At 41.0% G+C, this 26539-nt stretch overlaps 1 protein-coding gene and 1 non-coding gene across 3 annotated transcripts; both read right to left on the reverse strand.

Annotated features, from left to right (window-relative positions):
• Window positions 1-747: 747 nt before the first annotated feature.
• Window positions 748-22637, reverse strand: pthlha (parathyroid hormone-like hormone a). Of its 2 annotated transcripts, none has more exons than XM_051959121.1 (4): window positions 22016-22637; window positions 13047-13151; window positions 1928-2443; window positions 748-1256 (listed from the first exon to the last, which is right to left on the reverse strand). In XM_051959121.1, the coding sequence occupies exons 2-3, from the start codon at window positions 13145-13147 to the stop codon at window positions 1951-1953; spliced, it is 594 nt and encodes a 197-aa protein (XP_051815081.1). In that variant the 5' UTR covers window positions 13148-13151; window positions 22016-22637; the 3' UTR covers window positions 748-1256; window positions 1928-1950. The 2 variants fall into 2 exon arrangements, with proteins under 2 accessions (XP_051815081.1, XP_022072700.2); XM_022217008.2 differs by lacking the exon at window positions 22016-22637 and adding an exon at window positions 13230-13867.
• On the reverse strand, window positions 3184-3255 carry trnat-ugu (transfer RNA threonine (anticodon UGU)). Its single transcript has one exon. It is a non-coding gene; the product is annotated as a tRNA-Thr (tRNA).
• Window positions 22638-26539: the final 3902 nt, after the last annotated feature.

A 26539-nucleotide genomic window follows, 5' to 3' on the forward strand; every position in this document is an offset into this window, starting at 1 on the left:
TGTAGTATTTTCATACACTTATATATATTAGATGGTTTAATTGTATTTTTTGGTAAACTGTATATCTCAGTTTTAATTAGTTACCTCCGCCATGAGGTTATGTAATCACCGGAGTTTGTTTGTCTGTCTGTCAGTCTGTGTGTGTGTGAATTTTTTGAAGGTCGAAGGACAATTGAGAAATGGCCACCAGGCGGCCGGCGGCGGCCTTGGAGCCGCCTAACCGCCTGACCGCTAGACGGCCATTTCTCAATTGTCCTTCGACCTTCAAAAAATTCCTGGATCCAGACGGTGATTCGGATCACCTCCAAAATCTAATCGATTCTTACTCGCGCTCTTCCGGACATCCTGTAAAAATTTGGTGAAAATCCGTCCATGACTTTTTGAGTTATGCTGTTAACAGACAGACAGACAGACAGACAGACACACACACACACACACACACACACGGACACACAGACGGACAGACAGACAAACGGGATGGCGGAGGTATGCGCTCTCCGACTGCTTTTCTAGTTTTAAATGTATTTTATGATCAGAAAGGAAAACAGTTTATTTTTGAGTTGTTTTGTAAAATTGCTGCAAAAATTAACCAACATTAATTAAGAATAAGAATAATGACAATAATAATAATAATGTATTTGTAAAACACCTTTTTAGACAACAGGCAGCTTAAAGTTCTTTGCTACACGAACACTTCTGTGTTAAGAACGAATGTTTGAGCATGAATGAAGCAGGTTGGAACAGAGGTAAACTGTGAAAAGTTTAATCCGTCAGTACAGAGTTTATCTCAGTGCATTTGTCCAAAACAACATGGAGCCGTTTATGTACAAACAGGAAGTGGAGAAGCAGGAAACAGGAAACAGCAGCAGAGGAACCAGACAGTGAGAAGTCTTCATTTCAATCAAACACAAACAACATTAATGGTATATATATTTATATTTATATATCTAAAGTGCATTATGGTACAAAAATATAGAAGGTCAGCAGCACCTCGATACATTTACAAAATAAATACACCATTCAGACAAAATAAATTACGGCAGAACATCTGACATTACGGCTTTAAAAAAGGAAAAGCAGGGATTCACAAAGATGAAGGTGTGGAGCTCCTCAGAGCTTCATCAGGTTCTCGTCATATTCTGCTATATTTAGAATATTTACACACAATAAATATGTTCCAATTTCTGTCCAAATAATCACCATTACAGACGGCTGTAACAGGAGCATTTAGGAGTCACTCCCAGAGGATGGAGCTTCTGCAAGAGAGAACAAAGTTTCTGTTAGTCTTCATCCTGTTTGGTTACTAACCAGTGGAACCTCAACACTGGAACCCTGAAACACTGGAACCCTGAAACACTGGAACCCTGAAACACTAGAACCCTGAAACACTGGAACCCTGAAACACTGGAACCCTGAAACACTAGAACCCTGAAACACTGGAACCCTGAAACACTAGAACCCTGAAACACTGGAACCCTGAAACACTGGAACCCTGAAACACTAGAACCCTGAAACACTGGAACCCTGAAACACTGGAACCCTGAAACACTAGAACCCTGAAACACTGGAACCCTGAAACACTGGAACCCTGAAACACTGGAACCCTGAAACACTGGAACCCTGAAACACTGGAACCCTGAAACACTGGAACCCTGAAACACTGGAACCCTGAAACACAACTTTAGAGATGAAACTTCTTCATCGTTCTGCTTCTTCTGAAGATGTTAGTTGTAGTTTTACTGATCAGCTGCTGACATCAACAGAGAGACAATGGAACTTTGAGGTTCTAAAATGTTAAATCCTGAAGAACTCGACCCTAGAAGTTCCTGAACTTTCAGAGAATTTGAATTTTATGGTTATAGATAGATAGATAGAGTTTGGCTGTTTCTCTAAATCTGGACTTCCTGTTTCTCAGGTGTCGTCTCACCTTGGTCAGAGTCTGACGGTGTTTCACTGCAGCGCCCTCTGCAGGCCGAGCAGCGACCTCCACTCCAGGTGGATTCTGCTGCCGGCTTCGTCCTCCGGTCTCCATGACAACGACCTGGCCCTCCTCTTCCTCTTCTCTCCTTCTCGCCTCTTCCCAGACCTGCCTTTCTTCTTCTTCTTTCCGGGCGCCTTCAGGACTCCATCTTTGTACGTCTGCTTGTTGGTTTCCTGCGGCAGGTTGGTTCCTTCTTCCTCCTCCAGTCGGTAGCTGATGGGGAGGTTCTTGGTGACTCCGGGCGGTTTGGAGTGCATGGTGCTGCCGGTGGTGCTGAGGCCCGGCAGCCCCAGGCCGCCGCTGCCTCCCGCTGCTCCTCCGGCCGTGGTTCTGACGGGAAGCTCTCGGATCTCAGCCGTGTGGACTTCGTCTAGGAGCTCCTGCAGCCACATGCGACGCTTGAAGTCCTGCAGCGTCCGGCCTTTGTCATGCATCAGCTGAGCATGGGTCACTGAACGCTTTCTGGAAAACACCAGAGAACCGGTCAGACCCACAACTAGAACCACATTCTAAACATGCTGAGGGTCAAAGCTGGACCTGAGCTTCACACCAAACCTCCCAGAGGTTCCAGCTTCTGATCAACATTCATGTGGTGGACAAAAGGAAAAGTTCAACAAGTCTTTACATTGAACCAGTTTAGTAGAATTAACTCTGAAGCTCCTCAACAATAAAAACATTTTCTGACTTTAGAGTTTTTATGGTTTCAGAAGCTGCTGGTTTATAATAAAACATGTTTTAAACTGACAATGTTTTATTAGTTTCCATGTCGAAATGAATTCTTTCTAACATGTGGAGTTGGTGTGATCGACCAGCAGGGGGCAGCAGAGTATTTCTCCACGTGAAATGAACCTGTTGGTGTTTTAATTCAGAGAGTTTCGAGAGTGAATCTGAATTAAATCCTGGTGAATGTTCCTGAAGGGTTCCTGCTTTAAAGAACCGGTGAGAACCAGGAACTTTGGTTCAGAACACGAAAACCAGCAAAGCCGCTGAGATCCTGTTGATCATTTAGAGACTCTGGGGGCAGAAAATCAGCAGAACCTTCAACAGTTCTGGTGGTTTGTGTTCTGCAGCGCCACCTGCAGGTCAAACCGGAGCTCCTTCAAAGAGCTTCGCAGAACAGTGACGGTTCTTTAATTTCTGCTTCTGTTCTGCAGCTGTTGAGTTCAGATCAAAAGAAACTTTTCTCAGCTAAAATCAAACTCAGGCCCCAGCAAGATTTGAACTCACACCCCTGGTTTACAAGACCAGTGCTCTAACCCCTGAGCTATGGAACCAGGACACCTTTAGGCCACGCCCACCGACCCATGACCTCACTACGTACAGACCAGACGCTCAGACTAAACACACCTGCTTAATTAAGACGGATTAATTCAATCAGACTCAGTGAAATGTTGAGGAAACAAACATCGGAACTACATTTAACAGAACTACATTTAATAGAACCACATTTAATAGAATTACATTTAATAGAACTACGATTAATAGAACTACATTTAATAGAACTATGTTTAGTAGAACCACATTTAATAAATTACATTTAATAGAACTACATTTAGGGGGCTGCTCAGTGGGATAGTCAGCTGGGATAGACTCCAGCACCCCCCATGACCCGAGTGAGGATAAAGAGGTGGATAGAGGATGGATGGATGGATGGAGAACTACGTTTAGGAGAACCACATTCAATAGAATTACATTTAATAGAACTACATTTAGTAGAACTAAGCATAATTGAACTGCATTTAATAGAACTACATTTAATAGAACTACATTTAATAGAACTACATTTTATAGAGCTGCATTCAATAGAACTAGGCTTAATAGAACTACATTTAATAGAAAAACATTTAATAGAACTACACACCTGAATCAGCTGTTGGAAATCAGTAAAAGCATCTTAAAATAATAAAACAATGTTTTTAAAATCATCACAGGTGGTTCCCCACATGGTGGCGCTGTGTGCTCAGAAACAGAACAGGCTGAACCTCAGAACAAACAGATTAAATAAACTCTAATTAAAGGTTGAATTCTTCCCAAACTAAAGCAGCTTTTTAACGTCAGATCCACAATTCAATCAGAACTTTATTTAAACTCGTTCTTTAGACAGCTGACTAAAGCTAAACTCAGGCCCCAGCGAAATCTGAACTCACAACCCCTGAGCTCTGGAGCCGGGACACCTGTAGGCCACGCCCACCACACCTGGACCACAGAACACCTGGAGAACCGCAGCACAGACCAGAACAGAATATTAATTATGATAACATTATTTTATTTTTAATGATTTTAATATGTTCCAAAGGTTTGTTCCAAAGGTTTGTTCTAAAGGTTTGTTCTACAGGTTTGTTCTACAGGTTTGTTCTAAAGGTTTGTTCTACAGGTTTGTTCTACAGGTTTGTTCTAAATGTTTGTTCTACAGGTTTGTTCTACAGGTTTGTTCCAAAGGTTTGTTCCACAGGTTTGTTCTAAAGGTTTGTTCCACAGGTTTGTTCTAAATGTTTGTTCCAAAGGTTTGTTCCACAGGTTTGTTCCACAGGTTTGTTCCAAAGGTTTGTTCCAAAGGTTTGTTCTACAGGTTTGTTCTAAAGGCTTGTTCCACAGGTTTGTTCCACAGGTTTGTTCTAAAGGTTTGTTCTACATGTTTGTTCCACAGGTTTGTTCCACAGGTTTGTTCCACAGGTTTGTTCTACAGGTTTGTTCTACAGGTTTGTTCCAAAGGTTTGTTCCACAGGTTTGTTCTAAAGGTTTGTTCTACAGGTTTGGTCCAAAGGTTTGTTCCACAGGTTTGTTCTAAAGGTTTGTTCCACAGGTTTGTTCCACAGGTTTGTTCCAAAGGTTTGTTCTAAAGGTTTGTTCTACAGGTTTGTTCTACAGGTTTGTTCCAAAGGTTTGTTCCAAAGGTTTGTTCTAAAGGTTTGTTCCACAGGTTTGTTCCACAGGTTTGTTCCAAAGGTTTGTTCTACAGGTTTGTTCCAAAGGTTTGTTCCACAGGTTTGTTCTAAAGGTTTGTTCTACAGGTTTGTTCCACAGGTTTGTTCTACAGGTTTGTTCCACAGGTTTGTTCCACAGGTTTGTTCTAAAGGTTTGTTCCACAGGTTTGTTCCACAGGTTTGTTCCAAAGGTTTGTTCTACAGGTTTGTTCTAAAGGTTTGTTCCACAGGTTTGTTCCACAGGTTTGTTCTAAAGGTTTGTTCTAAAGGTTTGTTCCACAGGTTTGTTCCAAAGGTTTGTTCTACAGGTTTGTTCCACAGGTTTGTTCTACAGGTTTGTTCCACAGGTTTGTTCCACAGGTTTGTTCTAAAGGTTTGTTCCACAGGTTTGTTCCACAGGTTTGTTCCAAACCAAAGGTTTGTTCTAAAGGTTTGTTCTACAGGTTTGTTCTAAAGGTTTGTTCTACAGGTTTGTTCTACAGGTTTGTTCTAAAGGTTTGTTCCACAGGTTTGTTCCACAGGTTTGTTCTAAAGGTTTGTTCCACAGGTTTGTTCCACAGGCTTGTTCTAAAGGTTTGTTCCACAGGCTTGTTCTAAAGGTTTGTTCTAAAGGTTTGTTCTACAGGTTTGTTCCACAGGTTTGTTCCACAGGTTTGTTCTAAAGGTTTGTTCCACAGGTTTGTTCCACAGGTTTGTTCCAAAGGTTTGTTCTAAAGGTTTGTTCTACAGGTTTGTTCTAAAGGTTTGTTCTACAGGTTTGTTCTACAGGTTTGTTCTAAAGGTTTGTTCCACAGGTTTGTTCCACAGGTTTGTTCTAAAGGTTTGTTCCACAGGTTTGTTCCACAGGCTTGTTCTAAAGGTTTGTTCTACAGGTTTGTTCTAAAGGTTTGTTCCACAGGCTTGTTCTAAAGGTTTGTTCCACAGGTTTGTTCCAAAGGTTTGTTCTACAGGTTTGTTCTAAAGGTTTGTTCCACAGGTTTGTTCCACAGGTTTGTTCTAAAGGTTTGTTCTAAAGGTTTGTTCCACAGGTTTGTTCCAAAGGTTTGTTCTACAGGTTTGTTCCACAGGTTTGTTCTACAGGTTTGTTCCACAGGTTTGTTCCACAGGTTTGTTCTAAAGGTTTGTTCCACAGGTTTGTTCCACAGGTTTGTTCCAAAGGTTTGTTCTAAAGGTTTGTTCTACAGGTTTGTTCTAAAGGTTTGTTCTACAGGTTTGTTCTACAGGTTTGTTCTAAAGGTTTGTTCCACAGGTTTGTTCCACAGGCTTGTTCTAAAGGTTTGTTCTACAGGTTTGTTCTAAAGGTTTGTTCCACAGGTTTGTTCTAAAGGTTTGTTCTACAGGTTTGTTCTAAAGGTTTGTTCCACAGGTTTGTTCCACAGGTTTGTTCTAAAGGATTGTTCTACAGGTTTGTTCCAAAGGTTTGTTCTACAGGTTTGTTCTAAAGGTTTGTTCCACAGGTTTGTTCCAAAGGTTTGTTCCAAAGGTTTGTTCCACAGGTTTGTTCTACAGGTTTGTTCTAAAGGTTTGTTCTACAGGTTTGTTCTAAAGGTTTGTTCTACAGGTTTGTTCCAAAGGTTTGTTCTACAGGTTTGTTCCAAAGGTTTGTTCTAAAGGTTTGTTCTACAGGTTTGTTCCAAATGTTTGTTCTACAGGTTTGTTCCAAAGGTTTGTTCCACAGGTTTGTTCCAAAGGTTTGTTCCAAAGGTTTGTTCTAAAGGTTTGTTCCAAAGGTTTGTTCTAAATGTTTGTTCTAAATGTTTGTTCTACAGGTTTGTTCTACAGGTTTGTTCTAAAGGTTTGTTCCACAGGTTTGTTCTAAAGGTTTGTTCCACAGGTTTGTTCCACAGGTTTGTTCTAAAGGTTTGTTCTAAAGGTTTGTTCCACAGGTTTGTTCCAAAGGTTTGTTCTACAGGTTTGTTCCACAGGTTTGTTCTACAGGTTTGTTCCACAGGTTTGTTCCACAGGTTTGTTCTAAAGGTTTGTTCCACAGGTTTGTTCTACAGGTTTGTTCCAAAGGTTTGTTCTAAAGGTTTGTTCTACAGGTTTGTTCTAAAGGTTTGTTCCACAGGTTTGTTCCACAGGTTTGTTCTAAAGGTTTGTTCCACAGGTTTGTTCCACAGGCTTGTTCTAAAGGTTTGTTCTACAGGTTTGTTCTAAAGGTTTGTTCTACAGGTTTGTTCTACAGGTTTGTTCCACAGGTTTGTTCTAAAGGTTTGTTCTACAGGTTTGTTCTAAAGGTTTGTTCCACAGGTTTGTTCCACAGGTTTGTTCTAAAGGATTGTTCTACAGGTTTGTTCCAAAGGTTTGTTCTACAGGTTTGTTCTAAAGGTTTGTTCCACAGGTTTGTTCTAAAGGTTTGTTCTAAAGGTTTGTTCCAAGTTTTGTTCCACAGGTTTGTTCTACAGGTTTGTTCTAAAGGTTTGTTCTACAGGTTTGTTCCACAGGTTTGTTCCACAGGTTTGTTCCAAAGGTTTGTTCCAAAGGTTTGTTCCAAAGGTTTGTTCTAAAGGTTTGTTCCACAGGTTTGTTCCACAGGTTTGTTCTAAAGGTTTGTTCCACAGGTTTGTTCCACAGGCTTGTTCTAAAGGTTTGTTCCACAGGCTTGTTCTAAAGGTTTGTTCTAAAGGTTTGTTCTACAGGTTTGTTCCACAGGTTTGTTCCACAGGTTTGTTCTAAAGGTTTGTTCTACAGGTTTGTTCTAAAGGTTTGTTCTACAGGTTTGTTCTACAGGTTTGTTCTAAAGGTTTGTTCCACAGGTTTGTTCCACAGGTTTGTTCTAAAGGTTTGTTCCACAGGTTTGTTCCACAGGCTTGTTCTAAAGGTTTGTTCTACAGGTTTGTTCTAAAGGTTTGTTCCACAGGCTTGTTCTAAAGGTTTGTTCCACAGGTTTGTTCCAAAGGTTTGTTCTACAGGTTTGTTCTAAAGGTTTGTTCCACAGGTTTGTTCCACAGGTTTGTTCTAAAGGTTTGTTCTAAAGGTTTGTTCCACAGGTTTGTTCCAAAGGTTTGTTCTACAGGTTTGTTCCACAGGTTTGTTCTACAGGTTTGTTCCACAGGTTTGTTCCACAGGTTTGTTCTAAAGGTTTGTTCCACAGGTTTGTTCCACAGGTTTGTTCCAAAGGTTTGTTCTAAAGGTTTGTTCTACAGGTTTGTTCTAAAGGTTTGTTCTACAGGTTTGTTCTACAGGTTTGTTCTAAAGGTTTGTTCCACAGGTTTGTTCCACAGGCTTGTTCTAAAGGTTTGTTCTACAGGTTTGTTCTAAAGGTTTGTTCCACAGGTTTGTTCTAAAGGTTTGTTCTACAGGTTTGTTCTAAAGGTTTGTTCCACAGGTTTGTTCCACAGGTTTGTTCTAAAGGATTGTTCTACAGGTTTGTTCCAAAGGTTTGTTCTACAGGTTTGTTCTAAAGGTTTGTTCCACAGGTTTGTTCCAAAGGTTTGTTCCAAAGGTTTGTTCCACAGGTTTGTTCTACAGGTTTGTTCTAAAGGTTTGTTCTACAGGTTTGTTCTAAAGGTTTGTTCTACAGGTTTGTTCCAAAGGTTTGTTCTACAGGTTTGTTCCAAAGGTTTGTTCTAAAGGTTTGTTCTACAGGTTTGTTCCAAATGTTTGTTCTACAGGTTTGTTCCAAAGGTTTGTTCCACAGGTTTGTTCCAAAGGTTTGTTCCAAAGGTTTGTTCTAAAGGTTTGTTCCAAAGGTTTGTTCTAAATGTTTGTTCTAAATGTTTGTTCTACAGGTTTGTTCTACAGGTTTGTTCTAAAGGTTTGTTCCACAGGTTTGTTCTAAAGGTTTGTTCCACAGGTTTGTTCCACAGGTTTGTTCTAAAGGTTTGTTCTAAAGGTTTGTTCCACAGGTTTGTTCCAAAGGTTTGTTCTACAGGTTTGTTCCACAGGTTTGTTCTACAGGTTTGTTCCACAGGTTTGTTCCACAGGTTTGTTCTAAAGGTTTGTTCCACAGGTTTGTTCTACAGGTTTGTTCCAAAGGTTTGTTCTAAAGGTTTGTTCTACAGGTTTGTTCTAAAGGTTTGTTCCACAGGTTTGTTCCACAGGTTTGTTCTAAAGGTTTGTTCCACAGGTTTGTTCCACAGGCTTGTTCTAAAGGTTTGTTCTACAGGTTTGTTCTAAAGGTTTGTTCTACAGGTTTGTTCTACAGGTTTGTTCCACAGGTTTGTTCTAAAGGTTTGTTCTACAGGTTTGTTCTAAAGGTTTGTTCCACAGGTTTGTTCCACAGGTTTGTTCTAAAGGATTGTTCTACAGGTTTGTTCCAAAGGTTTGTTCTACAGGTTTGTTCTAAAGGTTTGTTCCACAGGTTTGTTCTAAAGGTTTGTTCTAAAGGTTTGTTCCAAGTTTTGTTCCACAGGTTGTTCTACAGGTTTGTTCTAAAGGTTTGTTCTACAGGTTTGTTCCACAGGTTTGTTCCACAGGTTTGTTCCAAAGGTTTGTTCCAAAGGTTTGTTCCAAAGGTTTGTTCTAAAGGTTTGTTCCACAGGTTTGTTCCACAGGTTTGTTCTAAAGGTTTGTTCCACAGGTTTGTTCCACAGGCTTGTTCTAAAGGTTTGTTCCACAGGCTTGTTCTAAAGGTTTGTTCTAAAGGTTTGTTCTACAGGTTTGTTCCACAGGTTTGTTCCACAGGTTGTTCTAAAGGTTTGTTCTACAGGTTTGTTCTAAAGGTTTGTTCTACAGGTTTGTTCTACAGGTTTGTTCTAAAGTTTGTTCCACAGGTTTGTTCCACAGGTTTGTTCTAAAGGTTTGTTCCACAGGTTTGTTCCACAGGCTTGTTCTAAAGGTTTGTTCTACAGGTTTGTTCTAAAGGTTTGTTCCACAGGCTTGTTCTAAAGGTTTGTTCCACAGGTTTGTTCCAAAGGTTTGTTCTACAGGTTTGTTTCTAAAGGTTTGTTCCACAGGTTTGTTCCACAGGTTTGTTCTAAAGGTTTGTTCTAAAGGTTTGTTCCACAGGTTTGTTCCAAAGGTTTGTTCTACAGGTTTGTTCCACAGGTTTGTTCTACAGGTTTGTTCCACAGGTTTGTTCCACAGGTTTGTTCTAAAGGTTTGTTCCACAGGTTTGTTCCACAGGTTTGTTCCAAAGGTTTGTTCTAAAGGTTTGTTCTACAGGTTTGTTCTAAAGGTTTGTTCTACAGGTTGTTCTACAGGTTTGTTCTAAAGGTTTGTTCCACAGGTTTGTTCCACAGGCTTGTTCTAAAGGTTTGTTCTACAGGTTTGTTCTAAAGGTTTGTTCCACAGGTTTGTTCTAAAGGTTTGTTCTACAGGTTTGTTCTAAAGGTTTGTTCCACAGGTTTGTTCCACAGGTTTGTTCTAAAGGATTGTTCTACAGGTTGTTCCAAAGGTTTGTTCTACAGGTTTGTTCTAAAGGTTTGTTCCACAGGTTTGTTCCAAAGGTTTGTTCCAAAGGTTTGTTCCACAGGTTTGTTCTACAGGTTTGTTCTAAAGGTTTGTTCTACAGGTTTGTTCTAAAGGTTTGTTCTACAGGTTTGTTCCAAAGGTTTGTTCTACAGGTTTGTTCCAAAGGTTTGTTCTAAAGGTTTGTTCTACAGGTTTGTTCCAAATGTTTGTTCTACAGGTTTGTTCCAAAGGTTTGTTCCACAGGTTTGTTCCAAAGGTTTGTTCCAAAGGTTTGTTCTAAAGGTTTGTTCCAAAGGTTTGTTCTAAATGTTTGTTCTAAATGTTTGTTCTACAGGTTTGTTCTACAGGTTTGTTCTAAAGGTTTGTTCCACAGGTTTGTTCTAAAGGTTTGTTCCACAGGTTTGTTCCACAGGTTTGTTCTAAAGGTTTGTTCTAAAGGTTTGTTCCACAGGTTTGTTCCAAAGGTTTGTTCTACAGGTTTGTTCCACAGGTTTGTTCTACAGGTTTGTTCCACAGGTTTGTTCCACAGGTTTGTTCTAAAGGTTTGTTCCACAGGTTGTTCTACAGGTTTGTTCCAAAGGTTTGTTCTAAAGGTTTGTTCTACAGGTTTGTTCTAAAGGTTTGTTCCACAGGTTTGTTCCACAGGTTTGTTCTAAAGGTTTGTTCCACAGGTTTGTTCCACAGGCTTGTTCTAAAGGTTTGTTCTACAGGTTTGTTCTAAAGGTTTGTTCTACAGGTTTGTTCTACAGGTTTGTTCCACAGGTTTGTTCTAAAGGTTTGTTCTACAGGTTTGTTCTAAAGGTTTGTTCCACAGGTTTGTTCCACAGGTTTGTTCTAAAGGATTGTTCTACAGGTTTGTTCCAAAGGTTTGTTCTACAGGTTTGTTCTAAAGGTTTGTTCCACAGGTTTGTTCTAAAGGTTGTTCTAAAGGTTTGTTCCAAGTTTTGTTCCACAGGTTTGTTCTACAGGTTTGTTCTAAAGGTTTGTTCCAAAGGTTTGTTCTACAGGTTTGTTCCACAGGTTTGTTCCTCAGGTTTGTTCCACAGGTTTGTTCCAAAGGTTTGTTCCACAGGTTTGTTCTAAAGGTTTGTTCCACAGGTTTGTTCCAAAGGTTTGTTCCACAGGTTTGTTCCACAGGTTTGTTCCACAGGTTTGTTCCAAAGGTTTGTTCTACAGGTTTGTTCTACAGGTTTGTTCTACAGGTTTGTTCCAAAGGTTTGTTCTACAGGTTTGTTCCAAAGGTTTGTTCTACGGGTTTGTTCCACAGGTTTGTTCTAAAGGTTTGTTCTACAGGTTTGTTCCAAAGGTTGTTCCACAGGTTTGTTCTAAAGGTTTGTTCTCCGGGTTTGTTCTACAGGTTTGTTCTACAGGTTTGTTCTACTGCAGGTTCTCCAGGTTCTGCTGCTTTGCTCTGGTGTCTAGTTACTCAGAGTTCTAACTGGACAAACATCTGGATCCTGGGAACCGGCGCAGAACAACATCCAGGTGTCTGAACACACAAACACTCTGTTTCCCATGATGCCGCGCTGCAGCCGAGACTTTTTGCTGAGCAACAACAAACCAGAACCCCGGAGAACCACGGCTGTTTATCTGCATACAGATGTTTCCTGGATCTCAGGAAGAACCACGGCTTTGAAATCAGATCTGCTCCGGTTCTACTTTAATCAGACAGCAGAACACAGACGGTTTGGCCTGCAGGAGAACAACTAAAGAACCAACCAAATTTTGACTCGAGAACTTCACATTTAAACCTCACAGCTTCAGATTTAACTTGTACGGAACCAGAACTTTGATTTGTTCTCTGAGCTTCAGGTTTAGAACCTTTAGGTTTCAGTCTGCAGCTCTCTGAGCCTCTAACTAGGAACTGATACTGGTTCATGATGGAAACCAGAGCAGCACCAGGTTCTGGTTCTGGTTCTGGTTCTGTGACATATCTGAACAGCATCACATGATTTAAAATCAGAAAACATTCATCTCTATTTTTTTCCAAATGAAACCTCAAAAGGGGCTGCACAGTGGTGTAGTGGTTAGCACTTTGGCCTTGCAGCTAGAAGATCCCGGTTCAAATCCCGGCCTGGGATCTTTCTGCATGGAGTTTGCATGTTCTCCCTGTGCATGCGTGGGTTTTCTCGGGTACTCCGGCTTCCTCCCACAGTCCAAAAACATGCTGAGGTTAATTGGTTACTCTAAATTGTCCGTAGGTGTGAATGTTAGTGTGATTGTGTGTCTGTATATGTAGCCCTGTGACAGACTGGTGACCTGTCCAGGGTGTCCCCTGCCTTCGCCAGAGTCAGCTGATAGACTCCAGCACCCCCCATGACCCTAGTGAGGATAAAGCGGTGTATAGAGAATGGATGTAGGAAACCTCAAAAGTTTCTTCTGATTCTTTAAATGTCAGAGTTAAAAACGCTGCTGTTCTGGTTCTAAACCTCTGGAACCTTCTTCTTTCTTGGATCTACAAATGTTCTGATCAACACCAGAAGCTGTTCTTAACTTGCCTCCAGAACAACCAGGAGCAGCTTTTCATCACGTTCTGTTTTCTGTTCCTCTCAGGTGTGGATCCAGGTTCTAAAGAGATCCCAGAACCCTGAACTCAACAGAACGTCTGGAAGAACCTCAAGCTTCATTAAAACTTGATCAAGCATCTGAGCAGAGAGGAACCGTTCTCAATCTACATTTGTTCTGCTGCAGGTCTGTGTGGTTCTCGTCCAGCATCAGGAGAACCTCAGAGAACCGCTCCAGGTGGAACCCTGGAGGTGGAGAAAGAGCAGAACAGATCTACTTACATCCTGCTGCTGAGGGCGTCGATGGGCCGACCGCTGACCGGAGAACAGAGCAGGAAAACAGCCAGAAACCATCTCTGGAGAACCCGGCCGGAGAACAACATGGTTCTGCAAAGGAACACAAGATGAGCTGAAAACCTCCTTCACAGTCCCGACGTTCCTCCTCAGACCAGCAGAGGAACTCACGTTCTGGCACAAACACAGTTAGTCCTGATCAAAGTTCCTCAGGGGACAGAATCCAGAAAAACAGGTCCAGGATCAGCACGTTCCTCTTAGAATCCAGGAGGAGAACCGGCCCGAGCTGCTGCTGCAGGTCTCTGAGGAGGTCTGAGCCGAGCAGCAGCAGGTCTGAGGAGGGGGAGGACCTCCAGCACCACGCCTCCTCCACTAGCAGGAGAACAGTAGGGGGCGCTCTAAGCCCAGCAGCAGAACCCAGGGCTGATTTTAACCCTTAGAGACCCAGATCCTGGTCTACAGAACCAGACTTTAACCCTTAGAGACCCAGATCCTGGTCTACAGAACCAGACTTTAACCCTTAGAGACCCAGATCCTGGTCTGGAGAGCCAGAACCACACGAAGACAGACGTTCTGTCAGGGGAACCAGAGAGATAAAGTTCATTCACATGAACCCTCGTGTCGTCCTGCGGGTCAAACTGACCCGTTTAAAGTTTGAAAATGTGGGAAAAAAAAAATATTCACGGTGAAACTTCTGATGTCCACATTTTCAACACTTTTGGGAATTTTTCAACATTTTAAATGAAGACACCAGGATGATTCAGTCTGAATGTTTTTATTCTTTCCTCCTGATTCTGTTCAAAGAAATGATTTAAAGGTTCTGAAGAAGAACCCGTCCAGATACAGAACGTCTGCAGGTTCTGGTTCTGCTGGTTTTCTGCCTCTTCAGGGTCTGATCTTCAGGTTCATCTCCTCTGAGGGTTGAGGAATTCTGAAAGTTCTAGACGTCCTCCAGAACCAGGAGCAGCTCCTCTGAGCAACATCTGGAGATGTTCTTCATCTCAGTGAAACCAGAACCTTCATTCTCTGAAACTAAACTCTTCACTTTCCTTCATTTCTGTGTTCAAAGTCAGTGTTTTAGTTTCTATCTGTGGATGTAAAGCGACAAATATCTGCTATCCAGAGGTTTGTTCCATGAAGCTGCTTTTATCAGAGTGGAACCAGTAAAATGTGAATAAAGTTGGTTCCTGAATAAATGAGAACTTTAAAGGTCTGATTTATTTCTCTGATCTTCATTAAATCTGGAGTTTAAAACCTCCTGAAGTTCATCCAGCTGAAGCTTTAAAGGAGGAAACAGAAAAGTTTCAGCATCATTTGGAAAGTTTTCATATTTAAACCTGTTTTACTTCATTTAGTTTGAAGAGGTTTGGATCCAGATTTAAAAAAAACATCTTCAGACTGAAGTTCTGCTGCTTAGTTCAGGTTTAAACAGCAGTTTTCTCTATATTTTGACTACATTTTTACTATATGTTTAGTATATTTCTACTGTGTTTTATTAGATTTTTTACAGTATTTTTACTATATTTTACTGTATTTTATTCCACCACTTTTCTACAGTCTGGGGTCACTTAGAAATGTCCTTATTGTTGAAAGAAAAGCAGTGTTTCCCAATGAAGACAACCTTAAATGAATGATAAATCCAGTGTAGACATCGTTAATGTGGTAAACAGTGGTGGCTGGTGGTAAAATTTGTTGGGTGGGCTAATAAATGCATAATACCGATGAAATAGTTAACATCACCTATGATACACACAGTTACATCAATTACAGGTACACGATACTGTAGTGCTCTCTCTGTCTCTCTCTCTCACACACACACACACACACACACACACATACACACACACACACACACACACACACACACACACACACACATACACACACACACACACACACATACACACACACACACACACATACACACACACACACACACACACACACACACATACACACACACATACACACACACACACACACACACACATACACACACACACACACACACACATACACACACACACACACACACATACACACACACACACACACACATACACACACACACACACATACACACACACACACACACACATACACACACACAACACACACACACACACACACACACACATACACACACACACACACACACACATACACACACACACACACACACACACACATACACACACACACACACACACACACATACACACACACACACACACATACACACACACACACACACACACACACACACACACATACACACACACACACACACACACACACACCACATCAGTTGTCTCTTCAGCTTGCACAGCCACAAATACTGTCTGCGATATTTCATCAGTCACTTTTTGTTCATGAACAGCTAACATACGATCAAGCAGCTCGTTTTGGCTAGTCTTGGATGTGTACTTTGTAACTTGTGTGTTTGACAGGAGATCTGCTAACTGGCTGTCTAAAAAAGAAAATTGGTCACCCAGGTCCAGAAATACGCCGCGTTGGGTTGAAGTGGGGGATTCGTCAGATCCTCGTAAAGCTAGCTCGTGTGCTCCACAAAATTTAATACAGTCCACAATCCTTGATAGTGAATGTCTATTTTTTTTTCACCAGCTGGTTGTGCCTCTGTACAGCGATGTGGTGTCCCTCATCCAGCTGACAGGCGAGGTTAACTTTTCCTAACATGGACAGCTTGACGCTGTTTCTGATGTGACTTGTGCTGCATTCATGTTTTCTAATTTTGTCCGACAAATGTTTCAAACCCACAATTCCTTGTTGAGTCCATGCGGTATCTACTCCAAAAAGTAAGCCTGGGAAACAGAAAAGTGAATTCTTAGCTATACTTGTCGTTAGCCAGTCCTTTCTGTCAAACCAAGAAACGCAAAACTTACGATTTTGTCGTTTGTCGCGTTGAGTTATTTGAACATCGATGTGATCCCAGTCTCTTAACTTCCAGCTTTTTCTCCAAAGACATTGAGGAAAATGGACATGAAAGCAAGTAATCCGCCTCGTTCATGCTAACGCCCGCCATAGCTTAACCTTTTCTTCCTCCTTCCCAACTCTGGCACAAATAGCAGCACCGCTGTGTTAACTCGCTGCTATTGGTCAAAGTCAAGTCCTGTGGGTTGACTGAAGTTAGCCCAAATGATCAGTAAATGACGGGGGCGGGACATGACACCTGTCAATCACTTACAAGAACGAAATGAATGAAAGCGGACTGTATCTGCTGGCGCTGTAAAAAATAAGCCCATTTAGAGATATTCTATGTTTTTCTTCTGACTGATTGGTGCTGTTGCTACCTTTTTTTCACCTAAACTTAAAACAATCTGTTGTAAGTTATTTAAAAAATTATTTTCTCATCTTTTTTGTGTTAGCTTGGGAGGGCTTAGCCCTGTTAGCCCATTTATACCAGCCGTCTCTGGTGGTAAATGACTATTGTAGCTGTAAACAGCTGATTTTTAATGGAATATCTCCATAGGGGTACAGAGGAACATTTCCAGCAACCATCACTCCTGTGTTCTAATGCTACATTGTGTTAGTTAATGGTGCTGAAAGGCTCATTGATGATTAGAAAACCCTTGTGCAGTTATGTTAGCACATGGATAAAAGAGGGAGTTTATCTGTTTGATCCCAGACTGTTGAACGATACTTTATATTTCTGTTAATATTCATGTATGTTCCAGATTCATATCCATACACGATCGGTTATGGAAGCGTTTCTCTCAACAAGGAACGTTCCTGGAATGTTTCCTGACTTCACCAGGAGATCCAACTGGGATCAAACTCCGACTGACACGTGTTGAAATCCCAGAATGTTTCCAGCTGTGGGTCTCAATTAGAAGCAGAACCTCAGAGTTGTTCTCAGGAGAACATTTAGAACCTCGCTGATGGAACACATTTGGGAACTTTGGATTTTTGGAATGATTCCTCTGAGGATCCTCCTGGTTTATTTCAGAAACACATTTATAACCGACTGGACACCAGCAGCAGACTGAAGCTCATATCTAGAACTGATAGAACCGCTGAGATTCAGGAAAACGACGACAGAAAAGAGTGAAGCAGCGACTCTTAAACTGTTTAATCCTCGTGTCGTCCTGCAGGTCAAACTGACCTGCTGTAAAGTTTGAAAATGTGGAAAAAATATATTTTTACATCCACATTTTCAACATTTTTGGGAAATCTTTGAACATTTTTTGGGTGAGAAAAAAAGAAATGTTATAAAGAAATTTTTCATTAAAATATTCAGAAAAAATCAACCAAAATCCAGCGAATTTCACTGGATTTTGGTTGATTTTTTTCCTGAATGTTCTTAAAGAAAATATCAGAAGTTCTACTGATACATATGGAATCACTTTAGATATTTTTAGGATTTTTATGGAAGATTTTCTCAAATTTTCTGAAAATATTTATAGGAATTTTCTTGCCAAATTTAGGGAATTTTTTGCTGAATTTTTGGATTTTTTTCAGACTAGGAAACAATATTTTTGGGTGCTGATAAACGAGGACAGCAGAAGGGTTAAAGCACTGATATTTCACTAAAAACAACCAGTGGAGAGATGGAAGCCAATGCTAATATTACCCCGTTAAAATAATAATAATAATAATAATAATGATAATAGTAATAATAATAATGTTTATCTGGTTCCAGTAGAACAGGAAGACTGAAGCAGGAACTGTTTGTTTTTAGGAATAAACTTTGTGTGATTGATCTGTTCTATAGGGTTCTATTAAAAACGTTCTGCAGCATCACTGAGTCTAAAACACAACTGAAAGAAGAGACAGAACTGAGGACAAATGAAGCTACGTCTGTTTATCTACTAGGAACAGCTAGCATTAGCTAAGCTAGCTAAACTGCTTTATTTTTAATGAGATGTTTACACAGTTGGACTGATGAAAAAACGACTCGACATTTGACAAAAATTGTCTCAAAACTTGTCTAAAATGACTCAAAGCTTGTCTAAAACATGTCCCACAATGCTCTCTGCTTTACCTGTAGTCTGACTGATGCCTCCTCTGGTCTCTACAGTATTAAACAGGAAGAGCTCCACCTGCTGGACCAACCAGGTACTGCAGGTGATCTACTGTGTATTTACTGACATCAGGACCGTCTTCTTCTTTTTCCTCATTGGTCAATTTATCTTAAATGAATTAAATTCTTGAAGGCGACTGATGGACTGAACTTCATTAACCTCGTTAGAACCTCGACCAGTCAGACCAACTACTTTATTTTGACTTTAATCGGCTAGCTGTGGACTCACTGAAAATAACAAGCAGCATGAAAGCAGCGTTAGCCCACCGTTACCTAACCATTAGCTCACCGCTAGCCCACCACTAGCACACCGCTAGCCCACCGCTAGCCCACCTTTAGCCCACCGCTAGCACACGTTAGCCCACCACTAGCCCACCACTAGCCCACCGTTAGCCCACCTTTAGCCCACCACTAGCCCACCGTTAGCCCACCACGCACTAAAGAATGTTTAGCTACCATTAGCTAGCGGCCTCTCGGGGCTCAGACTGTAGTCAGACGTCTATCAGGCTGGTTCTGATCATCTCCAGGTTCTGGAGGAACAGATGAAGGTCTGAACAGGAAACATTGGAGGCTCTATCTGTGGAGGAACCCTGATGATGCAACAGAACCTTTTTCATTCATTAGTAGGGGTGGAACGAAATGGTCAACTCACGAAACGATACGAAATACGAAACAGGGCTCACGATACGAAATACTCACGATATGAAATAAAGATTAAAGAAAATCCCCAACAGTAGGAAGTTATGCAAAAATCTCATTTTCTTTATTTTCTTCCTGATGCAGACATACAAAAAATAATGCTGCATCAGTACAAATTAAATGCTCTTTGAAAAAAACTAAATTGTAGTTTTTCCACTTTTTAGACTACAGTGCAAATACAAACATAAAAGTCTATAAAAAAAAGTGCTTTGTTGTTGTAACAATCAAGAAAACAAACATCAGTCCCAGGAGCTGCAGTCGGACCTATAAATGTCTGAACTGTGAACTAGTCGTACTCGCCGCAGTATACGGTGAACTGTAGCGGCATGTTTTGCACACGGTTTTTGTTTTATCCGCAATCTTCTCACCGTTCTCTCGTCGTTTACACAGGAAGCCAAAATACGTCCACACGACCGATTTATTTGACGAAGGAGCGTCAGCTAATTCCTCAACCTCGTCTTCCTCCATTTTGAAACGAGTGTTTTGCTACGGTAGGCGAGGAGGGTCAAAAATCATCAGTCTCAGTGGTGCGCGGCGCCCCTTCGCATTTTTTATTTCGGGCGTCTTTGAATTTTATTTCGTCATTTTTTATTTCGCCCCTATTCATTAGCCACATAAACCGAGCCATTATTCGTCCCGTATAAAAACATGGGAGCCGTTTGTCTAAATTAGTCCAGTTCTCCACTTTATGAGCTCCTCTGGTTGGACCGGGATCAGGAACAGCGAGTCCAGCAGAACAGAAGCAGGAGAACGTGGAGCGTGGAGGAACCTGGAGGTAAACGGGTAGAAAAAGAGTTTCCTGGCAGCGAGGAGCTCAGAGTCCAGCCAGAAAAACTGTTTAACATCCAGAGAGAAAACCACAAAACAAACGTCTGTAATCTGCAGCACAAAGATCTGCTGTTCCAGAACCAGCGGTGGTCTGAAGGTTCTCATGGAGGTTCTGATGGAGGTTCTGATCCTACAGACACTAATGAGATGAACTTCATCTGATCAGTTCATTCTAATCAATAATTCCCTGATCAATGGTCCAGAGAGGAGGTCTGGAAATAATGAATCCTCTGAGACGGACTTCAGACTTTCAAGATCTTCTTCAGTCCAAATCTCAGCAGAACCAACAGTTTCTGGTTCTGCTGAGACCCAGTGAAGCTCTGAGGAGTCGGACCGATGAAGATGATGAAGGTCTCACCTCAGACCTCCTCCTGGACCAGAGGAACGTTCAGTCAGAACCAAATCACGTTCTAACTCAGAGGTTCTTTGGAAGGCTGCAGGCCATAAAAGATCCGTTTAAGAACCAGAGAGAAGCTTTGGAACCAGACATGTTCTGATCAGAACTTTACTGGAAAATTAAATTAAAACCTTTTAATGAGCCAACCAGCTGTCAGCAGGAACAGAAGAACAACACCGAGGTACCTTAGAACACCAACAGAACCAACAGACCCGATAGAAACCAATAGAACCATCAGAACCATCAGACCTGATAGAAACCATCAGAACCAATAGAAACCATCAGAACCAACAGACCTGATAGAAACCAATAGAACCAACAGAACCAACAGACCCGATAGAAACCAATAGAACCAACAAACCCGATAGAAACCAATAGAACCATCAGAACCATCAGACCTGATAGAAACCATCAGAACCAATAGAAACCATCAGAACCAACAGAACCAATAGAACCAACAGACCTGATAGAAACCAATAGGACCAACAGAACCAACAGACCCGATAGAAACCAATAGAACCATCAGAACCATCAGACCTGATAGAAACCATCAGAACCAATAGAAACCATCAGAACCAACAGAACCAACAGAACCAATAGAACCAACAGACCTGATAGAAACCAATAGAACCATGAGAACCATCAGAACCATCAGACCTGATAGAAACCATCAGAACCGATAAAAAACCAACAGAACCAACAGACCCAATAGAACCAACAGAACCAATAGAACCAACAGAACCATCAGACCCGATCCAGGCGCCGGCCGTCTGTCGGTTCTCCGGCTGACTTCCACCACATCCATGTCAATAATCTGCTGGTGTCTCCGTTGGAGAACGTTCCTTTGCTCATTAGACCTGATTATGGTTTGAGCGGCGCTGCCAGAAAAACAGATCAGAATGGTGGTTCTGGGCTGATTAACGGTCTGTGGGTTCCCTCGTTAAACCCGGACCTGGAGGTATGCAACGACTCGGAGCTGCAGGATTCAGGACTTTTATTCTGAAGGAACTCTTCTTCACAGCAACACTCATGACACCTGGAACAGGAACTACAGGTTTGGTTCCAGGAAGTCACCTGGAGGCTAACGGCTAACGGCTAACGGGAAACATTCTGGGGACATAAAACACCTGAAAACATGAAACTGACTTTAAGATACAAGTCAACATTCAACCACTGGATAACAGCTGTTAGCTAATAGCATAAGGCTAACAGTAAATACAACAACACACACCAGGAGACACGAGCTAAAAGCTAATGGAAAACATCTAGATGGAACCCAAAGTAAACAAACACAATTACTGAACATATTGAAAGTGGAAAACATCCAGTAGGACAAAAAAAAAAAACACGTTTAAATACCGAACAAAAGCTAACAGTTAGCTGCTAACAGCAACACTTAAAGACACAGTCACCAAACTTTAGATGGAAAAGATCTGAAACATGTTCATGAATGTAAACAAACTCAGAAGTTCACTCATATTTGACCTTTTTGTTCCATTTTAAACCGTTTTGATGGTTAATGGTGGATTCTTTCTCATTTCAGTAAAAACTGGTTCAGGAACAAAGATAACTCTGGTATTTTTGGGATATTTTAAACAATTAAAAAAAGGAAATTAGAATGAAATCAGATCATAAAGTCCCACAGAACCAATAATAATAATAATAATGATGATGATAATAATAATAAAGACTGACGCATCTCCAGGCAAATCATGAGCTTTAGTTCCTAAAACTACAAACTGGAACCAGCAGAACTTGAATCTCAATCCTGATAACAGTTCTAGTCGGGTTAGTTCAGAGTTTAGATGGTTCCAGGTGGATCTATGTGGTTCTAGATCTGGGTTCTTACAGACGTCTGGTTCTGATCTTCAGATGTTCTCTGGCTACATGAACTTTAGGAGGTTTTCTGTTCAGAACTAGCCTGCAGATAAAACCTTTCTGTCGCTCATCCAAACACTGAATCCTTCTAAGTTCTCTGCAGGTTCTGCTCACCTGAGTCGGTTCCTGGTGTGTTCTGAAATGAATCCAGTGGAGAGTTGTGAAGAAGCTAAGTTCCTCTTCTTGTCGTGAACGTTGCTCCTCTGAGGAGCTGTCGGAGTGTTTCTGCTGGAGAACGTCTGAGGAGCCTTAAATAAGGTCAGATCCTCCTGCTGACATCACAGCGTCATCACAGGATCCATGAGCTGCAGGAATCCTCTGATGGCCTGGTCCTCCTCCCACCGCCTCAGCGTCACGTCTCATCTCTCTGTGGTTTCTGCGGCTCTTTTACTGTCCTTTACTGTCACTTTGGCTGTTTTTTCTGCAGCTTCCTGACCTTCCAGACGATAATGAGCTCGTCTGAAGCCCAGAACGAAAACAGTCGAGGTTTCAGCGTCTCTGTTTGTGTCTCTGGAGGTCTACTGCGTTAATGAAGACCTCCTGGAGGGAAACACCTCCAGAACATGCTGCCGGTGGTTTGGTTGCTCACGCCTCTCTGCTTGCGTAGCATTCAGCTAATCTCCAACAACAGCACAGCGCCTTTCCAGCCGAGCCTCTGGTCTGAGGTTCTCTATGTTTAGTCGAGGTTTGAGGTCAGAACCTCCTCCTGAGATCAGCTGGGAGCTCCTGATGGAGGAGCAGACACACCAGAAGTTCAGATGATTCATCAGACGCAACGAGGAAACAGTCACTTTTAGAGCAAAAATAATAAAAACATTCCAAACATGTGCAGCTTCCAGCCTCCTCACCCTGCTGCTGTCCTGCAGGTCAAATCCACTCGTTTTAAAGTTTGAAAATGTGGGAAAAAGACATTTTCACAGCAGAAACTTCCACATTTTGAACATTTTTAGGGGATTTTTGAACCTTTTTTACTGGAAAAAAGAAATGTTAAAAAAAAATGTTACTTTAAGAACATTCAGTAAAAATCAACCAAAATCCAGCGAAATTCTCTGGATTGTTTTTTCTGAATGTTCTTAAAGAAAATATCAGAAGTTTTACTGATATACATGGAATCACTTTAGGTGTTCTTTACTCATTTTTGGAAGATTTTTACTCATTTTTGGAAAATATTTACAATTCTTATTTTTAGTTTTAAAATGTTTATGTCTTGCCAAATTTGGGATTTTTTTTAAAATACATTTTTGAAGGAAATTTTGAAGGAAATTTTGGAATTTTCTTCATGAAGATTTTGCAAATTTTGATAAATTTAGGGAATTTTTTACTGAATTTTTGGATTTTTTCAGACAAAGAACAATGTTTTTTGGTGCCTGTAAATGAGGATAACAGGAGGGTTAAAGGAGAGAATCAGCTGTTTCTGTCAGATGCTGTCAATGAAAATGTCTGGATCCAACATCAGCACATATCTGGACTTTACAGATGTTCTACAGCCTCTTTAACTGTTCTCATTTGCCTTCTTTCATGAATTAACACAAACAGTGACAATCAGCTGCAGACTGGAGCTCCGTCTGGTTGATTTAACGTTCCTGTCGTTCTGTTATTCAAACGTTCTTTCATTAAACTGTTCTGCAAATCAACATGTAGAAACTAAAGGAGCAATTCCGTCTCTTAGCAGCGACATTTACAGAGAAAACAAACTGAAGTGAAGAACTCTGCATGTTTTATTTTACAGGGAGTAAAAATGTTCCTCTGACTGAACATTAATAGAAATCCACAAAAACAATCTAAAGAGGCGAGTTTTGCTGATCAAACATAAATATCAGATCAAGTCAAACCCTGTGAGGATTATTCAGTGTTTTATTTGCATATAATTCATAAAAAATATTTCTGAAAAGTAATTGAAGTGAAAGGTGTGGAATATTCTCTTTTATCTTCATGAACCTTAATACTAAAATATTACAATAAAATACCATCTGCTGGAGAAAGATCTGGATCTGTTCTATGTTCTGGTCCAGATGTGAGTGCACGTGAGTGCATGTGAGTGCACGTGAGTCCCTCCCATTGAAATCCCCTGCTGATAAAATCCATCTCTGATCTGAAAAAGTGAAACTGCTGCAACAAAACTCCAAAGAACTGAAACCAAAGTTGTATTTCTGTCATTTCTGACCACCAGTAGTGTTTTAGGTCCTCAGAGGATTATGGGATGTCCTCTGTTGGTGCTGGTGGTCTCCAGAGAAAGGCTGATCCACCTGGAACCAGCTGTTGGAGCCTCAGGAAGGAGGTCCAGCTCTCGAAGAAGTCCAACACCAGACTGAGGAGCAGCTTCTTCTCCAGAGCTGGAAATTCTGACCATCGTCACTGAAAAAGCTTCAGATGAGAAGGACCTGGACCTGCTGTAACCCTCTGCTGCATTTCTGTTTGATTACTTCACCTTGATGACTTGACTGATGACCTGTCCATGACTTGATTGATGACTTGGTGACTTGATTTAATCAGCTTGTGCTTGGTGAAGGTCCCTCCATGTGGATCTTCGTGAACACCAGAGTCTCCCTGAACTCTTCATCCTGATCAGCAGCTGATTAATCAACAGATCTGATCAATAGATCACCAGTGATGCTCCTCACACTTTCAGAACTTCTGTTAAAATGAAGGTTCAATAAAAACCTCACGTTTAACATCAACTTCTCTTCATCCATGAAATGTTTGGATATAAATGATTTAAAACTAAACATTTCTGGTCCGGAATTTAGAACTGAATCCATTTAAAATAAAAGTTGAGTTTTAACAGCATTAATATTCTGATCAGAGCTCTAGAACGTCTTTAACCTGCTGACGTTCCACCAACGTTCTGCTGCTGAGGAGAGTTCAAACTGAAGATGAAAACCTTCTGGATAATAAATGAAGTTGAAATGAAACAAATATTCTCAGATGAATGTTTTCTTCCTGACATGTTCTTAGTTTTTCCCTCAGCGTGTCGTTGAGACGTTAAAGAGTCGAGTGAACAAATAATTAATTCAGTGGAAACGAGGAACTAATGGGACAAGTGGAGCGTTTCCAGAGGAAGAGTCTCAGAGACGCAGAGTTTCCGTCTGACCTGGGAATCGAACCGACGACCTTCCAGAGACAAACCACCAAATGTCAGAAGATCAGCGTTCAGCTTGGTGACCTTCAGCTCTGGAAAAAGAACGTGACTCAGAACTCTTCCTGTTTTCAGCCTCGACTCCTCCACCGACAAGAAACCATCGACTGCTGGAGGAAACGCTTCCAGAACCAAGGAAAAACGTACAAAAAACCCACCGTAAAGATGTGAAGCCAGGAAGAAACAGGGATGTATTATTTAGAGAATATGAAGAACTCCATGATGATTAGTTTAATAGTCAATTAAATTAGAAATAGAATAATTAATTATACAACACTCTGTCCGAGGAAAAACTTCTAAGAAAATAAGATTTAAGAAGAACAAAAACATGAAAGTTCAAAACTTTTAGGAAAAAGTCAAAAATTAAGAGGATTTATTTTACAATTTAAAAATAAAGTAAAAGAAATAAAGACACAGAAACCTGAATATTGTAGAAATAAAATCAGAATGAGAAAAGACTGAAAACTACAAAACAGTCACATTTAAAATAAAGTTTAATCCGAAAAATAAAGAAAAAATGTCAAAAATTCTAAATTTATTCTGAAAAAACAGTCAGAAGGTAAAAACATAAAATGTCAGCATTTTATAAGACAAAAACATGAAAGCAGCAGAATTAAATATCTGAAGGTTTTCTAAATGAAATCAGGTTTTTATGAGCTTCTCTGTGAAGCAGACGTTATTTAAACCGCTGTTCTTCTCTAATGAACAGGAATGAGCTGAAATCTGGTGTCACATTCAGCGGCTCCTGCTAACAGAACGTCCGGCTGCCATCGGATCCCGTTAACATCTGAGGCTAAACATAGAAGCTGAACTCTGGAACCTCTCCAACGTGAAGAAGAACCGTCCTGATGGACATTTGTTCTGCTTCCATGAGCTTCACTCACTACATCTCTACTCTGAACTCATGAAAACAGAAAAGTGTTTCCACATGTTCTGTTTATGGAGAAGAACGCGACAGAACCCCGTCTTCTTCTAATGAAAGAAATTAACTCCAGTTTGGATTCATTAACTGTTTAAAGCATTTGGAGACAATAAAGGAGAAGCCAGAGTTTCATTAACATCACCATCTGCTTCCAGGTGGCAAAAACCATAAAAACTCAACTAGAGAGGAGCTGAAGTAGAAGAAACGACTCAAAAATGACGTGAAGTTCATCAAAATGTGTCCAAAATGGCTGAAAATGGTCCAAACTACTGTGAAGAGTTTGTCCAAAATGAGTCCAGATGTCTCCAGATGGACTCATGTTGACATTTTTACTCCTAAAATAATAAAAGTGGAACCTCTATTACCTCAGGATGGTTCATGTTCTCATGTTGGAGATGTTTGGTCCCAAATGAACAGAGCCGTCAGATGGATGTTCAGAGGAACATCAGGAGCTCAGGGTTTGGTCTCCAACAGGTCCAGCCAACTCTGAACCCTCTCATAGACCTGGAGAACCTGGTTCTGAAAGAGAAATCAAGCATCAGACAGGTTCGATCCTCAGAGGTCCTTAGAACTCCACCAG

Source organism: Acanthochromis polyacanthus, chromosome 1 (assembly GCF_021347895.1).
Source record: "Acanthochromis polyacanthus isolate Apoly-LR-REF ecotype Palm Island chromosome 1, KAUST_Apoly_ChrSc, whole genome shotgun sequence".
In the NCBI taxonomy this organism is placed as follows: Eukaryota; Metazoa; Chordata; class Actinopteri; family Pomacentridae; genus Acanthochromis; species Acanthochromis polyacanthus.